This window comes from Telmatherina bonti, assembly GCF_933228915.1.
Source record: "Telmatherina bonti genome assembly, chromosome: 8".
Lineage (NCBI taxonomy): Eukaryota > Metazoa > Chordata > Actinopteri > Atheriniformes > Telmatherinidae > Telmatherina > Telmatherina bonti.
The window spans coordinates 18,533,604-18,556,113 of record NC_136626.1 but is presented as its reverse complement, the minus strand read 5'-3'; the positions used below and the strand labels follow the sequence as shown (position 1 = coordinate 18,556,113).

The window sequence follows — 22,510 nt, the reverse complement described above, 5'->3', positions numbered from 1 at the left end:
ATCTGCATCATTATGTGCATGGCTGTTTGTTAACCTTATCTAGTGTATGATGCTTATACTTGAAATGTATTATTGGTTTTGATGTTTGATTATTTTAGCCTCTGAGGAGAACTACCCATACCCTCTCCTTCCCCTAGGATTCAAGGAGGGAGAATTTGAGCATTAGTGGGGAGTGGTTCTGCATACTAACAAATGGCCAAAGCTTTTCACAAAAAGCTCACAGCCTTAGACTTTGTGTTTGGGCTTCTGTGGACACACAAAAGGCATCAGACTTCAAAAGACATGTACAGAAAATGAGAAATAAAGCAAGTTTTTCTCTATTCATTTTGTCCCTTATAGCTCCGTCTGCAGTGCCAACAGTTCACCTGATGGCGGCCACAGCAAGCACCATGAGCCTGTCCTGGCTTCCTCCAGAGAAACCCAATGGAATCATTCTGGATTATGAGATTAAGTACCACGAGAAGGTAAGGAGTAGTGTCAGTGAACACTACTAGTTCAATACAACTCCATTTACTAGCAGGGTCTCAATTTTGTCTGTTTCTGAAAATGTGGAACACAATGCCTCTACTGATAAACACATGGCTGCTGTGTATATTCTTGTGGCAGATTTATCTTTGACTTATTCCCATTTTTCAGTCCCACAATCCTTTATTCAAATTTTTTTCTTTATTCTCCAATCCTTTGCCAAATTTCTATTATGCTTTGCCCTTTTCCGAATCCTCCTTACCCTCCTTCTCTTCCCACCACCCCACCCCTGAATCCATACATTGGAATATCTCTGTATTTTTAGGAGCTCAGAGAGTTCTGACTATATTTGCCTTGGGGGGGATAACAAGGGCATTCAGCATGTATCTGATCTGTTTGTTGTCCTCTACAGTTAGATTAACATAACCTTTAAATTCTACCCTTCTAAGTTTTTCTCTTGTTCGTGTTTTCAAGTGTTTTTTCACCTGTCTGCATGGTTTACTGGGGTGACTACCAGATGTAATGTGGACGATCAAAGACGGATGATAATAAATGAAGGCTGCTGTTTGGTAATGGTTTATTTAATACTTTTTTGGTGTGCAGGATCAGGGTGAGGCCATTGCCCATACCATGACTGCCCAACGAAGCAATGCCCGCATTGAAGGTCTCAAGGCTGGTACGCCCTACGTGGTACAAGTTCGTGCCCGAACAGTCGCTGGTTATGGGCGGTACAGCAGCCCAGCAGATTTCAGCACCAACCTACAAAGTATGCTTCTTCTATACATTACGTATTATCTAGATATATTAGGATATTCATTTCTTAACAGCAACAGCTGTTACATTAGGCTTATTAAAATGTGACTAATCAGCTGTTGGTTAAAAATCTGCCAACTCCTTGCTTGTCAAGGTTTCAGCAACACCCTTTCTCAATATTGTACTCATCTCTCAGTATAGACAAATAAAAATTAGGTCTTGAGTTATTTTTAAAAGATTGTATTCATTAGTCTTAGATGGTCGCCATACCACATGTTGCAGCCTAGTTACCTCAGATTTTTTTTTTTTTTTTTTTTTTAACTTATGTAAGCATTTTGATACTGATGTAAGAGACATACAAGCCTACAATTAAATTTGTATGCTTCACAGCATTTGGCTTTGTATTGGAATGCATTAGTTTTGAGTATATGTTTTTGTCTAATTCTCCGTATAACAATTCTTGTTGTGTTTTACCCAAAGCAGACCCACCAAAGTCATGGCAAGAGCAGTTGCCACTCATTGTTGGATCAGCCACCGCTACCTTGGTCTTCATCATCGCAGTTGTCGTCATTGCTATTGTTTGCCTCAGGTCAGAAAATAACTCCTACAATAGTACAATACGCAACATGAACAACTTGTAGATAACTGTAGATGATTGCGGTACAACACATATATCATATATTTCAGCAGCAGGGACTTTAATTAGCATTTTATGCATAATTTTGTTTACTTCAAGTTGAAGAAAACTGAGATAGCTTCAAATGTCAACTTTGTTTGCATGTCCTCTAAACCACCCCGGAACAGTCTCAGTGGATTGCTGTGCCACCTGCGTGGCCGCTGAATGCCAGATTAGCCTTTTGAATCTCTGAATAGTAAACAGTTTTGGTCAAAATGCTATTTTACTCACTGGACACAGCATGGCATAGCAGCTGTTGGGCCTGATAGGCCTGCCCTCATGGCCCAGCACTCAGAATCTACTGTGTGATTGCCTGACCGCAAAGAGCCCAGATGCGCCCCTTGTCTGCTGAGCCCAAATGACTTGGAAGATGCGAACAGCCACTCACACCTTTCAGAAAGTCTGATAGGGCATCAGCTAGGTCTAACCACACTCGTTTATCCTTATACAACTCATTTGTCTGGCAGCAAATCCAGTGTGTGTGTGTGTGTACGTATGTGTGAAAGGTTGGCGCCCACTGCTGACTGGCGCCCACTGGGCTCCCTCTACAAGCCAGTTCAGGCAGTGGCTGACAAGCGTGGGCATCGGTCACGCTAGACTGAATAATAATCTCCCTGATCCCCCTCCTCTCCTTCTCCCTCCTGCCTCTTTGCGCTCTTCTATTTTCACACCACTACATTGTGTCTCTCTCTGGGTCTTGGCTTAGTCGCTGCTCTGACTGCCACAGAAGAAGAAGAAGAAAATAGTAATAATACAGAACACAGAGCTTCTGCATATACCAGAACAAAATTAGAATTTGAAATAAGATGCAAATCACCATTGGGTATTTTTACCCCGGTTACTGGTTAGACAACAAAGGAAGCACATTAACATGTAATTTCAACAACCCAGCCCCTTTTTCTTTGGATCCCACCCCCACAACAGTGCAGAGAAGACCTATGCTGGAAGGTGAGGCTATACAAACTGAAAGATAAACACAGGCAAAAAAGAACATTGTTAAATGAAAAAAATAAAGGAAAGTGAGAATGACACCAATAGACACAGATTTCAAGTAGATACAATACGATTCCGAGTGAATTGGGAAGAATGATATGACGTATAAGGCGAGACAGCTGAGCATGCCTTTTTGAGTCTTCCTTTGTCTCAGCTGTTCATTTTGACTGTACTGAGAGTGAATAGCTTCCACTTGCTGCTGCAGACAATGCTATGAAATCCTTTTGTTTAGATTTGCATTACAGTCCCTGAGTATGAATCATCATTTTATGAGGCATCGATATAATCTTTATCAGCATATCCATTTCTCTCAGTGTAAAGAGACTAAACATATTCACCAAGCCAAACCATAGTCTGACTATGTATCATGCAACAACCAGGAATTAGAAGGGATCAGCTTTCTCTTTTTGCCTTTGTGCCTTTCCAGTATTTGTACTCCACTGAGGCTGTGTGTCTGAGTTTGCGTTTTTATCTTTTTCAACAGAAAGCAGAGAAATGGCTCAGAGTCGGAGTACACAGAGAAACTGCAGCAATACAGTAAGTCTCTTTGCTAAGATCTCGTTTCTTTTTTGCCTTATATCATATTCTTGCAACAGTATTCCTTCACTTTATTGTAGCAGTAATAGATGAGCATCTATAACAAAACTGGTTTCATCCTTTCACACAATGATAAAGTAAAATGGAGAATGTTGTTTGGATCCTTATATTGTATTGATCAGACCTTACTATGCAGCATAGATTCACTTTCCTGTTCTTGCTACTGAATCCCCAATAGTAACGCCAGGAATGAAGGTCTACATTGATCCCTTCACGTATGAGGACCCCAATGAGGCAGTGCGCGAGTTTGCCAAGGAGATTGACGTGTCCTGCGTGAAGATCGAGGAGGTCATTGGCGCAGGTAACCCACCAAAGCTCCTGAGCTACAGGGGGAAGACTGCTAGTCACCTCCAGGCCATACCGTTAGAGGACTTCACACCAAGCGGTACTTTCACTCAATTCATCCCTAGCCCTCTTCCTCCTCCCTCCTTTAAACTCGTCACTTCTTAGGAAAACCTTTTTCTAGTCTTACAGATGTCTCCAGCACTATCCTATGTTCAGATTACTAGCTGTGTCCTCCCTAAGTTAGTGTGACTCACGGTCTTTGCACCCTTCATATGCAATGTGCATTTAGAGTAGTTGTAATACCTTTTGTATGGTGGATTATCATTTTACCCGTGTCCTTAAATGGAGCCCAATCCTGGAACGAGAGCAAACCAGTGTATGGAAATTGATTTAGTTTAAGTCTGACACAACAATCATTTCTAGAAGATTAAAAATCTTCTTGAATCTAATAGAACTAGATTTTGGACAATGCAAAACTACAGCCCCATGCAGACAGGATTTATTCCTCAAGGGAAGATTTAATCCTGTCTGAGCGCATATATGCTACTGTTCTATTATCTTCTACAGAGCTAATTACAGTACTGCCTTGATGTTTTTTTGGCACGCGATTGACCTTACATTCTTTAGCTCAAACCAGTTTGTACTTTTAAGATGTAAATTTGAGCATTTTGTCATGGAGTTGCCTGTTAACAGGTTTTAACTTTCAGCAATCACCTTTGATTTAGTAGAAACCTTTGCTTGGCAGTCTATATACGGTTGCCAATTAAATCAATGTGCTGTAGTCATTCTGCAAATGATCTAAAGATTCCTCTTTTACTGTGTGAGTTGGATTACACTAAGCAATTTCTCATTCCAATGGGAAATGATAATATTAAATCTGTCTGAATGGGGCATAAGATAATACATTGTCTCCGGTCCAGGATTGGCTGTCTCTGCACCTGTCAACTTTTCACTTTCTTGAGAACCTCTTAAGTAATAAAAGAGGCTTCTGCTGGATTAGAATAATTGACCCCAGTTCCTGGCACTTACACCTCCTTCACCATGTGGTTGTCTTTCCCCTTTTTTAAGAACACTACCCTATATGATGTCATAGACAGTGGAATATTTTGTGTATTTGATATATTTGAAAGTAATATCTCTGCTTAAAAGCTGCAGGACTATGCCATGTGAAGTTGATTTTTTTTTAGAATATGTATCTGAGTGAATACGAAGGACATTGTGATGGCAGAGATGGGAATCCCCTACTGCTTCTTCTGCTACTACCATTACTACTGCTACTACTACTACTACGACAGCTCTTCTACTGCTGAGGCTACTACTTGAAACCCGTCGCTTCCCAGCATTCGCCTTTTAAGTGACAAACCCTCAACCCCTTTCTTCCCTTTCCCACCCCCTTCCTCTTTCCCATCCTCAATCCATCCCTCCACCCTTCCTTTACCTTTCCTTCCCTCCGTCATTCACTTGCTCAACTTGGTCACCTTTGCACCCACATTGACACACATCACTGTCATTGCTTAATTTTTCTTGTGTTCCTGCACACGCTTGGTGTAGAATCTAAACATAAAGCGTCTACAACCCCCAAACCGCCAAAGCTTTTGTCTCCACCCATCTCCTCCTCCTCTGGTGGCCGCTTCTCCTGCCCCTCTGAAGCTTAGCACCACCTCCTTGATCCATGACCCCTTCCCTCTATGTTCCTCCAGTCTGACTCATCCTGTCACCTTATTTCACACAATTATTTTTTATTTTTTACTTTTTAACATTAGTTCCTGTCCCCAAAAACCCACATCTTATCTCATGCCGCTCACTCTCCATGTGTTTTTTTAAGTTTATTGTTTAACCTAACAGTACAAAGTTATTGTACGCTCCCTGTCCAGCCACCATCCTGTAAAACTGGCCTAGAGTCCTGGCTTCTCTAGCAGTTCCCCCTGACCCAACCCTCCTGCTCACCTTCCCTGGCTCCTTGGTTCTAACCAGTAAACTGTACCCTCTCCCCTCTTTTCCCCCACTTTCCTCCACTCTTCCATCATGCCTCTTCTCCATCTCTCCTCTTCCTTTTTTGCCGTTTCTCTGGCTGTCTCACGTGGACTCTCACAGGAGAGTTTGGGGAGGTTTGCCGTGGTCGCCTGAAGCTGCCTGGACGTAGGGAAATCATTGTGGCCATCAAGACTCTCAAGGTGGGCTACACTGACCGCCAGAGGAGAGACTTCCTGTCTGAAGCTTCCATCATGGGCCAGTTTGACCACCCCAACATCATCCGTCTGGAAGGTGTGGTCACAAAGAGTCGGCCAGTGATGATTGTGACTGAATTCATGGAAAACGGGGCTCTGGACTCTTTTCTAAGGGTGAGTAAGAACAGATGCAAACAAACACAATCGCTACACCTTAAAAATATGTATTTGCCATTTTATCAATAATCCGAGAGTACTTAGCAAATAAACCCACCCAAATCGGCTAGATTTTTTTTTTTTTTTTTTTTTTTTTTTGTTATCTCAATTTCCTTGGAGCCTTAAAAGGTCTTCTTTAACTGAGCTGCAGAGCCCACAGTGGATATCTGACAAATCCAGCTTTCAGGCAGTTGGTGACATTTACAAAGAGCTCAGTCTCCAATGAATCTCTGCCTCAAAGTCACATCATACATTGTCTGGAAAGAAAAGGGAGCAATGCAAGAAGATATAGAGTAAGGAGCAGTGGGGGATGGGTTTGCTGAAGAAAAGCGAGATTACACTTTGATGAGATGGCAGATGAAAGATGAGGCTATGAAGACTTATGCAAACACAAGAAGAAACACTGAACATAGAAAGACAGGTACAAAAAAAGATAAATAAAAAAAAGGCGCACCATGTTTTCCTCTGAACATCTCTCCTTGATCTACAATCAAGTTAAGCTTTCTTTTCCATTTTGTTTTCTTTTTTCAGCTCAATGATGGGCAGTTCACAGTGATCCAGCTAGTTGGCATGTTGCGTGGTATCGCAGCAGGCATGAAGTATCTGTCGGACATGAACTACGTGCACAGAGACTTGGCTGCCCGTAACATCTTGGTTAACAGTAATCTAGTGTGTAAGGTGTCAGACTTTGGCCTATCTCGTTTCCTGGAGGACGACCCTACAGACCCCACCTACACTAGCTCACTGGTGAGTCAGTGTGTACAACTCATGTATATGTTTTGTATGTGTACTCATGTTTGTTTAAAAGAACTATCTGTTGACTTTTTAACATCACCATTATTTTAATTTTGGCTTGAATTAAAGTTATTCTCGCATGACTTCAATATTCTGCATTGTGAAGTAGCACAGGAGTATGAAAAGAGTATATACACAACAGAACTCCATGAGGGAGATTTACTGAGGCTGTGGGGGTTATGGTTTACACCTTCTGTTGAATTAAGACATTTTGTAATTTCTACAAAATTAGCAAAATCTTGGAAAAAAGGTCAGATTTTAATTCTGGATTCAGAATTGTATTTAAAAGTATTTTCAAGTGAAATTTTCATAATTTCTAATGGAAACCCTTTTGCGTGCTTATTGTGATTATCACTTCTGGTATGAAGACTAAAAGTACATTCGTTACTCAACTGTGATTTCAGGTTGAGTGAAAAATACCAAATTCTGTTTAGAAAAGAACAAAAAAAAAAAAAGGGGGGGGGGGGGGGGGATTAAAAGAAAAACACCATGAGCTTTAACTGTCGGACTGAGGTCTGACAAGTTCCCTGGTGACAGGAAGCACTGCTGTTCATTTCTAAATGTGGGTGACATGATTGGTGTATCACACCAGTAGGGTTTCTCAGTTTGTCTTGTAGTTATTAGAAGTGACTCTAAAACAATGCTGACATATTGATGTTAAAAAGGATGTTTGCAGCACAGGCAAAATTCTTATAGTTTTCTGTGTTTGTACTTCTTTGTTCATTTTTGTCTCAATGTTGACTAACCTTGTGTGTATGTGGTGTTTAGATTCTTACGGCATGCACCCATGTGTTGTACATCAACGTTTCCCTTGGACAGTTTTTCTCACCCTCTCTTTCCCCCTCTTGTATGTGTGTGGCTCCGTGTCTGTGCTCCATCCCTCCAGTATTTCATGCTCACCTACTCATTCGCATATCCACAGGGAGGAAAAATCCCCATCCGCTGGACGGCCCCTGAGGCTATTGCCTACAGGAAATTCACCTCAGCCAGTGATGTGTGGAGCTACGGTATTGTCATGTGGGAAGTAATGTCATACGGCGAGCGGCCGTATTGGGACATGAGCAATCAAGACGTGAGTAGAAAGGAATCCTTTTTTTTTTTTCCAATGGAAATTTTATATATGACAAATTTATGTGCAAATGTTCACACTCTAGGGGTTTTCAAAGACTCTTGTAGTCCTGCTCTGCTTAGATCCACCAGCAACTACCTCTCACTCTGGCCTTTATTTAATTGTTCAGCCTAAAGCTGTTTTTTCTCTTTTATCTCTTAGTTTCCATCAATCCCTCCTCCCTCACTTGCCCTTTTCATTGACTCACCTCTCGCCCTCCACGGGTTGTCCATTCTCCCTCTATACCACTTTGGTGCTTAGAAGTTGACTGTGATTTCTCTGTTGTCCTCCCTCAGGTGATAAATGCTGTGGAGCAAGACTATCGACTGCCCCCACCCATGGACTGCCCCACAGCTCTACACCAGCTCATGTTGGACTGCTGGGTGAAAGAAAGAAACCTGCGACCCAAATTCACCCAGATTGTGGCCACACTGGATAAGTTAATTCGCAATGCTGCCAGCCTGAAAGTGGTCACCAACAGCACACAGTCCACTGGGTAAGACTTATTTATTATATGATTTAGAAAATGCGGTCATTGATTAAAGTTCAGGAACAGCATGACTGCCTGGTCCAGAGGAGTTTTAAAGCAACCACTTGGTTGTGTAGCAAACAAGAAAAAACAGCTTAGTTGAATCTGTTTTTTTTTTTGGTTTTTTTTTTAGTTTCATGTTTACTGGTTTATAATTACTTCCATATTTATACTTATTTATAAAGGGTTCCTTTATGGTTTTATTGACTCATACGCTGTAGCCGATATTTTAGACTTTTGGAAAAAATAGGAGTTTTTTTAATGCAGACATTTGCCTTATCAGTGATGGAGGACTGGCCAAGAATTGGATTTACACCGGAGCCAGTGTTGCATGAAAGCATTCAGGTTTATAATGTGTTTGTGAGTCACTCCTACTCAGCTGCGACAGTCTTTTAATGCCTCTAAAGTGCAGATTTCTTCCCATACAAGTCTTTACTCCTCACAAATGCAGGCTAAGCCATTATGCAAATCCAAATTACCATCGCTCAATACAGCCCTTAAAGCAGTTCAGCCACCAGCTGGGAGCTCAATCAATCATGTCACATCTACATTTAGCTGATTTATCTTTATTTGAAACTTGTTTCTTGGAAAGAATATAGAGGCTGCAGAGTCGGAGATCCAGTAAGGGGGTGACCTACCTTTCTGTTCCTGGATCAGGGTCTTACTGTCTTGAGGGAGGACAAGCGACAATCCCGGGTTGGGCTCAGGAGGGAAACCAGGGTCTCGGTTGGCCACCAGAGTGACGTTCTTAGAAGATTAAGCTTGCGGTTAATTAGCTCGATTAAGGCGATGCAAAAAAGAGATGGGAGCGCTTTTTAATTAGCCACTAACGAGATTTTAAACGGGCCAGCAGAGAAGTGGCCTCCTGCCGACAAACCCAACAAGGAAGGAGTGAGGGACGGTCGGCTGTAGGTTGCTAACATCGATAAGATGTCTTTAAGTAGTATGTTGGCTTATTACACATACTTGACTCGATAGGGATTGTGTGCTGTGTGTTTAAAGGAAACTATTAGTAAAGGCTTTAATGAAATAAGCGCCTCCATCATCAGAACTATGAATCATTTCCATGTTTGCCTTGGTCTGAGCTTCTGCTGTGAATAGAGAGCTTCACACTTGCGAAATGAACCATATCGAATCCCTGAAGTTCTTAAAATGTAAAACAGCGAGTAAACCCTTTGGAAATACTGTGACGGTCTCTGTTAGTACCACCGTAGTTTCTTCTGAATTTTGGCTTGGCCTATAGCGATCCCACCAGCTAGCTTACAGGATTATCCAACTTTCCTGCTGTGTTTGTGCTTATGGCTCACATGTGGCTAGCAATAGCTTGGACCCTTTCTAAGCCAACTTTAGAGAAGCAGGACTAACAATACTCAATTAAGAGAGACCAGAGTCTGGTGCTAACGGCAGCCTGAGGCCTAGGGCTCAGAAGCACAGGCCTTATTAAAAATCACTCCATCTACACCACTCAATGGAACCTCTGTATCACTGTTATTAACTCTCCCTCCATGCTTTTTTTTCTCCTTTCTCCTTTCTTTCTCTCTCCATTCCTCTTTTAATTGTTAATGAATCTAATGCCATCAAAAAGGATGACAGGGATCAGCAGAGCAGAGAGGAGGGGAGACAGTGGTGCTCTTTCTCTTGGCTCACTCCCTTAACTTTGCCTTCTCCTTTACCTCCCTCACCTCCTCGCCATTCTCTCCTCAATCACCTCCACTCTTGTTCATCCACTTTACTTCACTGAGTTGTTACAAAGTCTTATTAAAACTCCCAAGGTGGCCTCACTATCTACAGCACTGATCAGTCTTTTTTTTTTTTTTTTTTAATTTGTTAATTCTTTTTGTGCAAACAAAAGTCAGCTACACACAAAAAGATATATTTTCAGACCTGGAAAAGAATATTTAAAGAATTATAACGCGGGTGAATGTATTTGCCTTCAATACAGTGTAGTTTTGTTTTCATTCTGCATGAATAAAAGAAAATTGTGAGTCAGTTTTTTCAGTCTGTAGCATGGTTAGTCGTTTCGAACGTTCAACAGCATGTGAACAACATCTGTGTTTACATTCCTCAGATATTTCTGACTTTTTCTGAATAACATATCTGTCCACCTATTTGAGATTGGGATCTTTTTGTCAACGCTGCTCAAGAAAGATTGTGTGTTTCAACATCACAGAGAATATACTGTAAATACAGTAATTATGTGCTAAAAGGCATGACACTTAAAGGCCGCTGCCTAGACTTATGTTCATGCAGATGTTACAAATCTGATATAAACTAACCTGAAAAACCACATGAAATCCAATCTCTCAAGATCGGATTTGTTACATACTTGTACTTGGTTGAAAAGTGCAAATAGGTTAGCCATCCAAAGGTTCGAGTTTATTTATTTACTTTTTTTTAAATTGTTAGCCATGTTGGAACAGGCTGAAATGTTACTGAAATGACAAGAACAGGAATTAAAGACATGTGTGATTTCATTAGAATTGCAGTTAGAAACAGCAATTCGTTCATGATGTCAATGATGTAATGAGAAATGCTTACTTTGCCTCCATAAATACACAAATAAATAAATAAATAGTGTCACAATTGTTATCATAATGTTATCAAATGATTATGCCTTCAACAACATTGGTAGTCAGTGGATGTGATATCTTCTCTGGCAACATACACCACCATGCCTCACCAGCTGCAGCGCCAATATCCAGCACCAAGCCTCCAGCCAGTCTCTCCACAGTCATAAAAGTATGCTCCCAACCCAAGCCTACATGTCCCCTTCCCACGTTGCACACAACTCCTTGCTCTTTGTACGGAGGAGGGTGGAGGAGAGGGAGAGAAAAGAGGAAGAGAGGCAGAGAAATGGAGAGGTGGCGCTCAGTGGGGGATGCTATGGGGTGAGGTTGGCCGGTAGAGGCAGTAGAGTGACGACCTTAACCCTCTCTCTCTCTCTGTCTCTCTTTCTCCCCAACCCCCCAATGTAGGGTATCCCAGCCCTTGCTCGATCGCTGTGTGCCAGACTATACCACTTTCACCACTGTGGGAGACTGGCTGGATGCCATCAAGATGAGCCGCTACCGTGACAACTTTGTCAACGCTGGATTTGCTTCTTTTGACCTGGTGGCCCAGATGACAGCAGAGTGAGTGAAGCTAATCAGGCCTGAAGTGATTGACTGGGCTGAGTTTGAGAGTCAAAGTAGAGTTACATGAATTGACCTTGAGGGAGTGAAATAATCTTGTGAATAAATTAAACGATGTGGAAGAGTGCGCTCTGAGCAGACTCGGATATTAAAGGAAAAACAAACTCAAAGCGTACAAAGTAACACGCATGTTTACCATGCTTTATAGACATACAGTGCAGTTAGAACATTTATGGACAAATATTTGTACTGTTTGACAATTACTGAGTATTGTGTATAAGGCTGGCTGCAAATTACAGCAGAAAATCAAAAATACACATCATAATTGGTATAGTGGGCTCCTGCAGCTGCTCCCCTTACCTATGATCTCCAGTTGATGACTTAGCCGACATTTGTCTTGTTTACAAACAGGAAGTGATCTAATGAAAGTCGTGGAAATTGGAGGCCAGTGATGATCAAATAAATGAATTAGGATTATAATGATAAATAAATCATTCTCATTAGCTGCATAATAGGCAGGGGAGGTGGGGGTAATTTGTTTCAATTTGGCTAGGCTGACAGGTGTGGTGTACTGTGGCTCTCTGTTGGCCTTAATGGCCAGTAATTTCTCTAATGGTGCCCATTTATTATCATTTCATCCTCTGATACTGCAGTAATGGGGACAGCAAAATATGAAGAAAAAAAAATAGCATCATGTTTTTTGTGTGGTGCACCCTAGTGCAATATGATTTCATGTGTGTGTTTGGGCATCCTTACACAATGCGTATAAGTCTTTGAGCTTAGGCTAAAAAGAACCACAAAGTTGTTGTACAATGTCTGCATTCAGTGCGTCATCCAGTATTTGTATGTGTGTGACTGAATAAAGATGATGCAGACAGTGACAGAGGGCCAACAGTCTGCTTATTTCTACTACAGAGAATGTCCACTCTCTCCTCGACTACAAACTGGTAAAATCAAGAAAGCGGGTGTGGTATATTGTGATATATTTGACAGTGTAATGGCCATGTTGATTAGATTATGCCATCTGGCTAATGATAAAAAAAAAAAAAAAAAAACATTCTCTCTGACACCAGTTTTTTTTAAACTTTAACAAGTTATGTCAACAATATGGCATTATTGCCTCGCAGTCAGATCATGATTTACATGCTATTTCTGTAGGTTTCTGGGGGCTATTTTAAGTGCTAAAGTATTTGTGCAACAGTGGCCGACTCAAAAGCGATTTGCTGACACAAGGACCCACTTTAAGCCTGAGCGACAGGACACGAACTGAGAAATCTGGCTAATATTTTACAGAAAAAAAAAAAAAAAAAAAGAAAACGAACCCTCTGCTGTCTTGTTTTTTCTATAGAAATGACAGGCTGATGCAGACTGTGAAATCTACCAGCTGCCAAACAGTGGCTCAGTTTGCTTTTTAATCATTAACTGTCATTATAGCCTTTTGACTCCTGTCTTCTTGCCCACCTGCTGGGTAACAGAAGTATGTTTCATTAAAACTGGTACTCTGAATGTCCCCATTTTGCTAACATACTCTCTCAGGATTTTATGGGTGATTGCCAGGGTGATGTCTGTTCCTGTTCCCACCTGGTAGAGTGTGTGCTCACTTGTGGGAAGCGAAACTTGCTGTCTACTTCAGCTTGTGATGTTTGTCCACTTTTTTTCTTTTCGTTTTTTTTATGACAGGGCCACCTGCTCTTATGATTTTTTGTCCCTTCTCTCTCTCTCTCTCTCTCCCTACAGGGACTTGCTGCGGATAGGGGTGACGTTGGCTGGCCATCAGAAGAAGATTCTTGGTAGCATTCAGGACATGAGACTACAGATGAACCAAACACTTCCTGTACAGGTGTGAATGACAGGACACACAGACGGATGCAGTCAAAGGACAGCCAAACAGGAAAAAGGGGAAGAAACTGTGCCAGAGAGGGCCACTGGAAAACCCTAGCTGCCTGACCCATCTCTGCCAATTAGACACTATGAAACTGGCGTGCAGTGCCTCTGAATATATATAAATATATATATATTCTTTATTTTATTACCATTTACATTTCTGGTCCCCGCTTTTTTTTTTCTTTTTGTTTTTCGTCATTCTTTTTTTTTCCATCAAGACAGAATTTTTTTGCTTTTGAAAGAGGAGAAAGAGTTAATTCCCTTTCCCATGCGTGCCTCACCAGGAATGGGTTGATGTTTGCATGCATGCAGTTTTCAGTGAGTTTGGCCTCAGTTACGCTCTGATCCTCTCCCAACGGCCTCCTTCCTCGACCCTCCAACCCAGTTCTGCTGGTGATGTGTGGGCCTAGTTATAGGTAGTAAGGAAAGAACACCCAGATATAAAACAGTAAATGAGTGTTCCTTTGAATAAAAACAAGCAAAAAAAAAAAAAAAAAAAAAAAAAAAAAAAAAGTGAGACCACAGGAGATAGAGGACTTTCCTTCCCCTGATAGAAGTTGTTTATTTGTGCATGTGTGTTCTCCATCTTCATATTGAAGGTGTGTTACCTAAAAGGGCACTTGCTGGAGAGGGGTGAGGTGGTGAAGACAGAAAAAAAAAAAGGTGCAGTCAAAGGTCAAGAGGATGTCAGGGATCAAGAGGGTCAAAGGAAGGCAGCCGCATTTTTGGACACCTGTTTCGACTGTTGGGTCACTAGACGACCTCTTCGCTCTGACCTGAAGTGACTCAGGATAGTTCCACAGCTTGGGAACACCTGCTCATCAACAGTGTTTTTACACATAAAAATACTTTTACTTTATTTTGTCCAGACTTTTTTCTTTATTTTTGTCTTTCATACACATTTTTTTTTTCTTTGGAGATTTATGGTTTTAAAATGGCCGGTCAAACTGAAGTAACCCCCCCCCCCGTTCTCCTCTGCTGGACACTTGTTGTGGTTAGGGGGAGATGAGGACTGTGGCAAGACTATTAAAAGACCCCTTGGCCTTTTGTGTGCATTTTTGTACCTGTTTGTATGTGTGTGTGTGTGTGTGTGTGTGTGTGTGTGTGTGTGTGTGTGTGTACGTGGAATTAAGTGCGCTTGGATGCGCGGGTCTATCTAGTTGCACACAGACATACTGTACAATACAGCTTCCGCTATTTGCCACCGTGGAGAATTAACGCATGAATTGAACTGTAATAAGGAGCAACTATATCTGAAACAACTACGCTATACTCTGTGGACAGCTGTTTTTTTTTTTATTAGATCCAAACATAGACTTTGGACATACACACTCACATATATATGTATAGAAAATTATATATATATGTGCGTCATGCAGACCTGAGAGAAACCATGATGGACACCTTAATTTCTACTTACTATTATCTGAATTTAGAATTAATCAAAATCCTTGTTTTGATTTTTTGCCCGATGTATTTATTTGTACCTGACCCACAATCCTATGACCCCCCACCCCAACCAACAACCACATGGACTAGGTTGTTTGTGAGAGTGGATTTTGGAACAATCAGGAAGAAGAAAAACTCCAAGAGGATTCACCTAATGATTTGATGATTACTGACAAGCGAGAGATGCATATAAATTGGATATTGTATTTTTGTTGTTGTTTTAAACAGCCTGTTCATGTTTTATAACAAAAATAAGAAAAAAAACAACAGAAGAAAAAAAAAAAAGGTGTTTGGACAAAATGAAAGTGTTGTGAAATGTTTGCCTGAGTGAAATTCAGAGAATAGGAAGGACAACAAGAGAGAAGAGGAAAGTCATAAAACAGAGAGGAAGTAATGAACACCCCCCGTCTTAGGCCACTAGTAATAACTTACTTTGTTTTTGTTCTGCCTACATTGTTGTCTGAGAGTCGGCGGTGTGTAGGTGTGCTCAAGTTTTTGTGACACCTGAACTTGATATTAAGCTTTCCCAACCCATTTTCATTCTCAACATAAAGAGCATTTGTGAAGCACTGAGCTGTTACTAATTGTCTTCCAGCACATTATGTTCAATTCCTGAAAACCACTCAACTGTTGTCCAACCCATTTTACCGAGGACTGTTAAGAGGTTGCTTGGGAGCAGATTCAGAGATAGTGCTGAGTCAAACTACTCAGTACACCTTCCTGTCATTGCAGTCTCTCCAACGGACAAGTTCCACTACTGGGCCAGCAGTTCCTCTCTATCCAGCAGGATCCTCATTATAAAATCCAAAGCTGTCAGGGTAGAACTTATTGGTCTTTGTCTGTTAGGTCGATGAATGCAGCAACCAATTGGGAATTGCCAGGATATGAACGTGTAGCAAACAGGCATATGCAGACATAGGGCAGGCAGACCTATCATTATCTCCCATTCATTTCCTGTCTGGCCTACAATCATCCTGTCTCAGCTCTTGCTGCTGCATGATTAGCACAGTGCAGGATCAACAGCACCCCCACCCCTCCCTTCACATACACACACATCCTAACTAATAGCAGCTGCATCTCTTAGACCATGCAACTTGTGCCTCACACAAGATGGTGTTTGCAGGTGATGGAGAAAGGAGCTGGGATGCATCAATGCTGTGATCTTCCAGATAGTTCCCCATATCATATTGGTTGGAGCTGATCAAGGCAAAATGTGGATACAGTTCCTTAGCTGTGTAATAAAAATACAGTCGTCTGGTCATGCAATGTGTCTCTAGTTTTTCCGCCTCTTAAAAGCTCCTTCAGATGAAGAAACAGATATGAAAAATGGAAATCTGCTCCCTATTAGTTTAATTTTACTCCATATACAGACATTTTTATTTTTTTTTACTAATGCTAGTGGTCTCTGTTAACAGTTTACTAATCTGTAACAGTAGTGCACACTTATATTAATTTTAGCTGTGTACTAACACAGTGGAATAATGAGCCTCAAGCTTTTAAAGTGGTGAGTTCTATATTTTCTGCAAAAGGGCCAGAATTGGCAGTGTTATTGTTATTATATTGGCTTTATTATTATTATATCTGATATGTTTTATGTAATTGTGCACGGTTATTTTTTCACGCGTTAAAAAAAAAATTGATTGGAATGGAGTCAAAGAGTTCACATTTAATACGGATCGCTGTCAGAATCCCGGGATTCCCATTGATTCTCATTATTACTTTTGTCTTTAATCTGATCAATCTTTCAGTCAGCTTAGCCTCACTGTTGCTAGCTGCATGTGTCTCTAAACAAGACACAGCTGATAAGCATAAAAATACAGAACGGGGGTGGAATAAAGGAGCTAAACACAATCAGATGGTTGACATGCCTACTCATGAAAAATGGCAGTTGGGAGCTTTCTTGAACTATTGATGAAGTGCACATGTTTGGGGGTCTGGAGCCATGTTCACCGAAGTCAACCAGCAATGAGTGATGAGCTCAACTGGCAGTGTTGCGCATATTTAAAAGATTAACACACGGCCAATTCAACTGCAAACAATTAATCTTTAAGTAGTTCTTGTCAGACATCCAGGAGAGTGTTTCATATTCAACGTTTACAGAGAGGAAAGAAACCTGTGGTCCTGAGTCTCGTGTTCATCCATCTGACTTCACGTTGCTGGAACAAAGATGGACTGTTACATTACTGTGTGTGTGTTTGTGAGTGTGTGTGATTGTGGTAAAAAAAAGAAATGTTTTTTTTTTTTCTTTTCTTTTTTTTCCTTACAGAAACAGATCGATCAGCAGCATTTAAACTGTCAGTTGTGGTAATATCTTCGTGTGCCAAGAGGATTCAGACTATCCTAACATTCCTTACACCTTTCTTTCCCTGTTTTACATTGTTTGCATCATCACACTTCATACACACACTCTCATCCTCCCAAAACACCCCTTCAGCCCAGACATACTTACAGCTGTTGTGCTTTCTTTCCTAAATTGACTGTTTTAAATAAATATATATAGTCGGTTTTTTTTTTTTTGTTTGGTTTTTTTTTTCTTTCTCTTTCCTCTAACGGGCTTACCACAAATATGTCTTTTGGTCACTTTTTATTTTACAAAAGTAAGCAACATGTTTCAGAGAGTACTGTAAATGTTTAGTCAAATAGGGGCAAGGGTGGGGTTGGTTAAAGAAATGCAATTGTTAATTTCTCTTGGAAAGCATTGAGATGTATTTAATGGTGCAGACATACACAAGACATAACTAAAAAAAAAAAAAAAAAAGATGCATTCTTGTAGAAATATTTTTAAAAGACCCTTTTTGCAATTAAATTATTTAAGAAATGTGACTCGATTGCCTGGCTGACTCTTTGTGTTGTGTTTTCAAACGGATAATTCTTCCATATGGGATTTCTTCTTTGTTCTTTAGGTACTATGCCAATTCATAATCACATACGTGCTCTGCAGTCAAGTAATTGCCCAGGACAAACACGTTCAATTTCACCACATATTTTTTATGGCCGCCTCATACTACTATAATCATTACCAGAACATTGAGTAGTATTGCAGCAGTTACAATAACATTTCTTGTTGAGAAAGTGGCCTTATTTCAGTGAACAACATGCCTCAGATAAACATCCCTCATCTCCAGAGTTAACTCTCCACATTTTGCTAAGTGTGCACCGTGTATCTTTAAGATGGAATTGGCTCTTTTTCTTTTTTTTTTTTTTTTATCAAAAACTGTCTGGTTTGATGTTTGTGTTTCAGACAGGCTTAAGCTGCTTTATTGCCTGTGGCGTGTTAAAGCCTGAGGTCATTTAGAGTTACATGCTCGTTCGGCCAGCCTTTCATACCCATTTTTCGAGCTACAAACACAAAATAAGTGGATGTTGATCCTTGGGCAAAGTGAGTTCATGTTCGATACACCTGCTGTGGTTCTTTACTTTTCTTTAATATAGCTATGAAGGTCGTGTGTGGCAGTGAGACAAGGTATGAATAAAACAAAGAAGAAGGAAGACATACTGTAATGTCAATAACTTGCAACACCTATGCTCTCTATATTCTTTTTTAAGTCTTCTAATTAGTACGAGCTCAACCCGTCTCTGCAGGCCCCAAAACAACGGTCTTGTTTCCAAGCACAGAGAGAGAGAAAAAAAAAAGAAGCCTTCTCAGATCATAGATTCTAACTTATCTGGCCTTCGTTCTGTCCCCTGGCTCCCCTCTCCTCCCTTCCCCTGTCCAATTAAATGCAGAGCCTGGAATCGGTCTCTCTCCCCCCATCTCCTGGATGAGCTCAGAGAGATTTGGACAGAAAGGTTCTTCAAGCGCCACAGCAGGCAGAAGAAAATTTAGCACTTTTGTGACATCTTGTTCTTAAATATTGCTGTCAGATGATCAGCTTCTCTTAACATCAAATACGTTTATATAGAGATATAATTTTCTTCAATCCACTAATTTGCTCTTAATCAACCTCCACTTTTCTGATTGTGGCACTGCCTTGGCAAAGGAAACATAAATATCCCATGTCACAAAATAAAATTAAGCATGACTGTAAACATCCTGAGCCAGATTGGAGGAACATGTCATAGGTTTTGAGTTTATTTTGGCTAACTCGTACAGTCGGTGCTCCCTCTGTGCTCAATACGTAGTAGAATCTGTCAGTTTGAGGTAAATATGGACCAATGCCAAGATGAACTAGAGCACCATACACTTTCCTCTGGCTATTGACATAGTGTCACGTTACTCCAAGCAAGAGAATATTGATTGTCTGCAGGCTCGTTTCATCAAAATATGTCATATAATTCAAGAGAGAATTATTAAGACGTCAATAAAGATTAATTTCTTATCCCTACTCGGTCAGAGAGGCGGTATTAGCATAAATATTGCTGTGCATTAACATGTCTAAGCCACATGTTGGTCAGGGGGGGAGGATCAATGAAAAACATGATCACAGCAATAAGGAAAAAAAAAAAACTGCTTTCTTATAACCTCCATGCCCACTCCTTTCCTTCCTTTCCAAAGCCAGACTCCCTTTATTCTCTGTTAGTCCCCACAGACTGTCCCCCCACTTACGAGCTCCCCACTAACACCCACATACTCATTCTCTGACTAGTTTTTCATCCTCTTCCATTTCCTCTGCAATAATCCCTCTCTTTTACTTCAGCTTGGCACAGCTAATTGGTCACGTCTGTACTGCGACATGGGGACCTGACATAATTGCTGGACAAATAGTGAGGCGTTTAGCTTCAGACCTGTCTCAAGCAAGCTGTACACAGACACCAGCCGACTGGAAAGCCTAATTACCACTCCAGCCTCACAACTCGCTAATTGGCAAATACTTCCAACAAAGAAATATGTGTATCCCCGTGTGCAAGTGTTTGTTAGCGCCTTTTCTTTTTTCCTTGAATTAACACGTCTTAAGAATAGGTTAGAGAATTATCTAAATGGAATATGTTTTTATAAATAATTGAAGACCAATTATATTCTTAAAAAATGTCAACTTTAAGTGTAATAAATTCCATCTTTAGTTGCTGAATCCGCTGTTTAGTTTAGATTAAACCAGATTTTCCATGTAACTTTTTTAAAATTTTATTTTATTTTTTTAAATAGTCCAGCACATTCAACACATGCATTCACTTACACTTAGATATTATCTAAACAATTATTTTTGATATTTCATGAGTTCTTATGACATGTTAATGAATTTGTTTCCCATTTTTGAAACAGCTTAAGTAATTTCTTTGTTAGAGGTATTGGTTTTTCCTCTTCTCTAATGCTCCCAAAGCCCACAGTCGATTGATTCCATACAAAGGAACATCCCAAAGAATTATCCCATTGTAAAACCCCAAAATATTTGATAACTTGCTCACAATGCCCCCTTTCCCCAAAAATGGGACTCAGCCTTTTCTGCCGCTGAACAAGCATTCCATTGTTGGGTGTTTGGGTGCAGCTGCACGGCCTTTCTGGCTGATAGGTTGAGCATGTCTGCCACTGAAACAATATTCAACAGGACTGCACCCAGGGACCACGGGGTGACCTGCAGTTCACGGTCAAAGCTGGACAGTCGGTGGGAATCTGTCACATGTGAGAGGTACAGCAGCCTTCAGGTGCAGCGAGGCCACTGAACAAGCACATCAAACTGCCAGCGTGGGGAGATAAGATGTTCTCATGGTAGCATTTACAGAGATAGACTCCTAATTTACTGTAAACAGAGTGTAATACCAGCACCAAGAAGCATAAATCACATGGCTTAGCAAAAAACCACAATGATGTCAGGGAAAGAAAGGCTCACATTTACAGCAGTTCATACATGATGTTTGATGAGAGAATGAATTGACATGCTTTTGGCCTCTTCCTGACTTTGTGTCCTCATCACACTTCAGCAGACACTCTGCTGGCTTGTAAGCATTCGTAGGGCATTATTGCTGTGCAATCTAATGATTTATATGTTAAACTCTAAGCTTCATTATGTGGGTCAATTTGTATGTGCAGTGCATAAGACAAACATTTAAAATCAGCCTTTAATCAGCTTATGACCTACCAATAGAAGGGGTTGTCATTTACTATTATATCTCAACCTGCCAGAGAAACAGAAAAAAAATAAATAAATAAAAATAATTTTTTAACTGGCATAATTACAAACAATACAATGTTAATATACATAATATACTGGCGGCTGCTCTTTCATTGACATGAACAATCCAGTTAAATGAGTGAAAATCATGCATAAACCTAAGATAATTAATTGTACTCATGAAAAACGGTGACGACTTTGCCAAGTCAAGGTCATTTTTTTTTTTCATGTCATCGGTAAGCATGAAGGGAAGGGCCTTGTTCCAGCCTGACATCTCATTAACTCCTCGTCGATATTTATCAGTCTTAATCAGAGCTGTGGCAGGTTCGGTGTGATTACTTCCCACGTGTGAAAGCAATCACACCTCGTCCTCCTCACTGTCCTTGATTTATTGAGGGAAAACACTCTGGCGTGGTTGAGGAAGTTTGAGAGAGCTGTGTAGAAAGAAGACATTAAAAAAATAGCATATTCTTAGCTTCTGCCTCATATGTTCTCATTTCAAACAAATTGCACTGGACAACAAGTAGCTTTTAACTTTGTCCCCGTAACACAGACAGAAACAGAATATGATGTGGCAATTCTGTAAAAGTTTATTAGATTGGGCTAAAAATTTGTAATGACAATGAATAGTATTTTTCCATCAATTTAGATAATATATATATATATATATATATATATATATATATATATATATATATATATATATATATATATATATATATATATATATATATATATATATATGTATATACATACATATATATACATACATATGTGTGTGTGTGTGTGGGGGGGGGGGGGGGGGGGGGGATGAATGATCAAATCTTTAAAAACACATTCTGAGAGAAAGCTATTGTGTTGTTTCAGAAAAAATTAAAGTACACACTTGGAAGCTTAATGCAGCCAGCAGGAGAGGAAAATAATTACCCCACACAAAGTGTGCCGTCAACCAAAGCAAAAACAAAGGAGGAACAATAAAGAGGGATATGGAAAATTGTAGAATTACGTTAATTAAAATAAAGTTTTGAAGTGTTTTGAAAAAATATATTTGATCATTCTATTATAATTTCATGGAAATGGATTTAGTTGTAAAAACAATCACTTTTTTAATAATAATAAAAATTCTTTGTTAAATACATTTGGTGTGTTTGTTACAAAAAGCAGGCAGTGGGTCGGGTGGTAGAGCATGTTGTCCAACGATCAAAAGGTTTGCAACATAAATTCATCTCCTCAAAATCATCCCCCTCCTTGCCAAAAGCATTCTATGAATGTTAAGGTTGTGCACTGGATATTACATTTTTTTTCACTCCGCGGCTTGGGTGATACTCTTCACCACAAAGTCAGCAACAAAGCGCAAAATAAACCTTTTATCTAATAATTTAACACATTTGTTGAAATGTATGAAAAAAAAAAC

At 40.2% G+C, this 22,510-nt stretch overlaps 1 protein-coding gene across 3 annotated transcripts in view; it reads left to right on the top strand.

Moving 5' to 3' along the window:
• Nucleotides 1-13,562, top strand: part of ephb3b (eph receptor B3b) — a gene marked incomplete at both ends in the record, with an annotated part of 54,986 nt that extends 41,424 nt beyond the window's left edge. The window contains 11 exons of one of the 3 annotated variants that reach the window (XM_079244934.1): nucleotides 340-464; nucleotides 1,069-1,231; nucleotides 1,702-1,807; nucleotides 3,372-3,424; nucleotides 3,663-3,785; nucleotides 5,864-6,111; nucleotides 6,685-6,900; nucleotides 7,871-8,020; nucleotides 8,353-8,552; nucleotides 11,561-11,716; nucleotides 13,454-13,562. In XM_079244934.1, the coding sequence (XP_079101060.1) occupies nucleotides 340-464; nucleotides 1,069-1,231; nucleotides 1,702-1,807; nucleotides 3,372-3,424; nucleotides 3,663-3,785; nucleotides 5,864-6,111; nucleotides 6,685-6,900; nucleotides 7,871-8,020; nucleotides 8,353-8,552; nucleotides 11,561-11,716; nucleotides 13,454-13,562 (1,649 nt within the window). Of the gene's footprint in view, nucleotides 1-339; nucleotides 465-1,068; nucleotides 1,232-1,698; nucleotides 1,808-3,371; nucleotides 3,425-3,650; nucleotides 3,786-5,863; nucleotides 6,112-6,684; nucleotides 6,901-7,870; nucleotides 8,021-8,352; nucleotides 8,553-11,560; nucleotides 11,717-13,453 lie in introns of all 3 variants that reach the window. The other 2 variants (XM_079244933.1, XM_079244932.1) reach the window with 2 other exon arrangements.
• Between the last annotated feature and the right edge of the window lie 8,948 nt (nucleotides 13,563-22,510).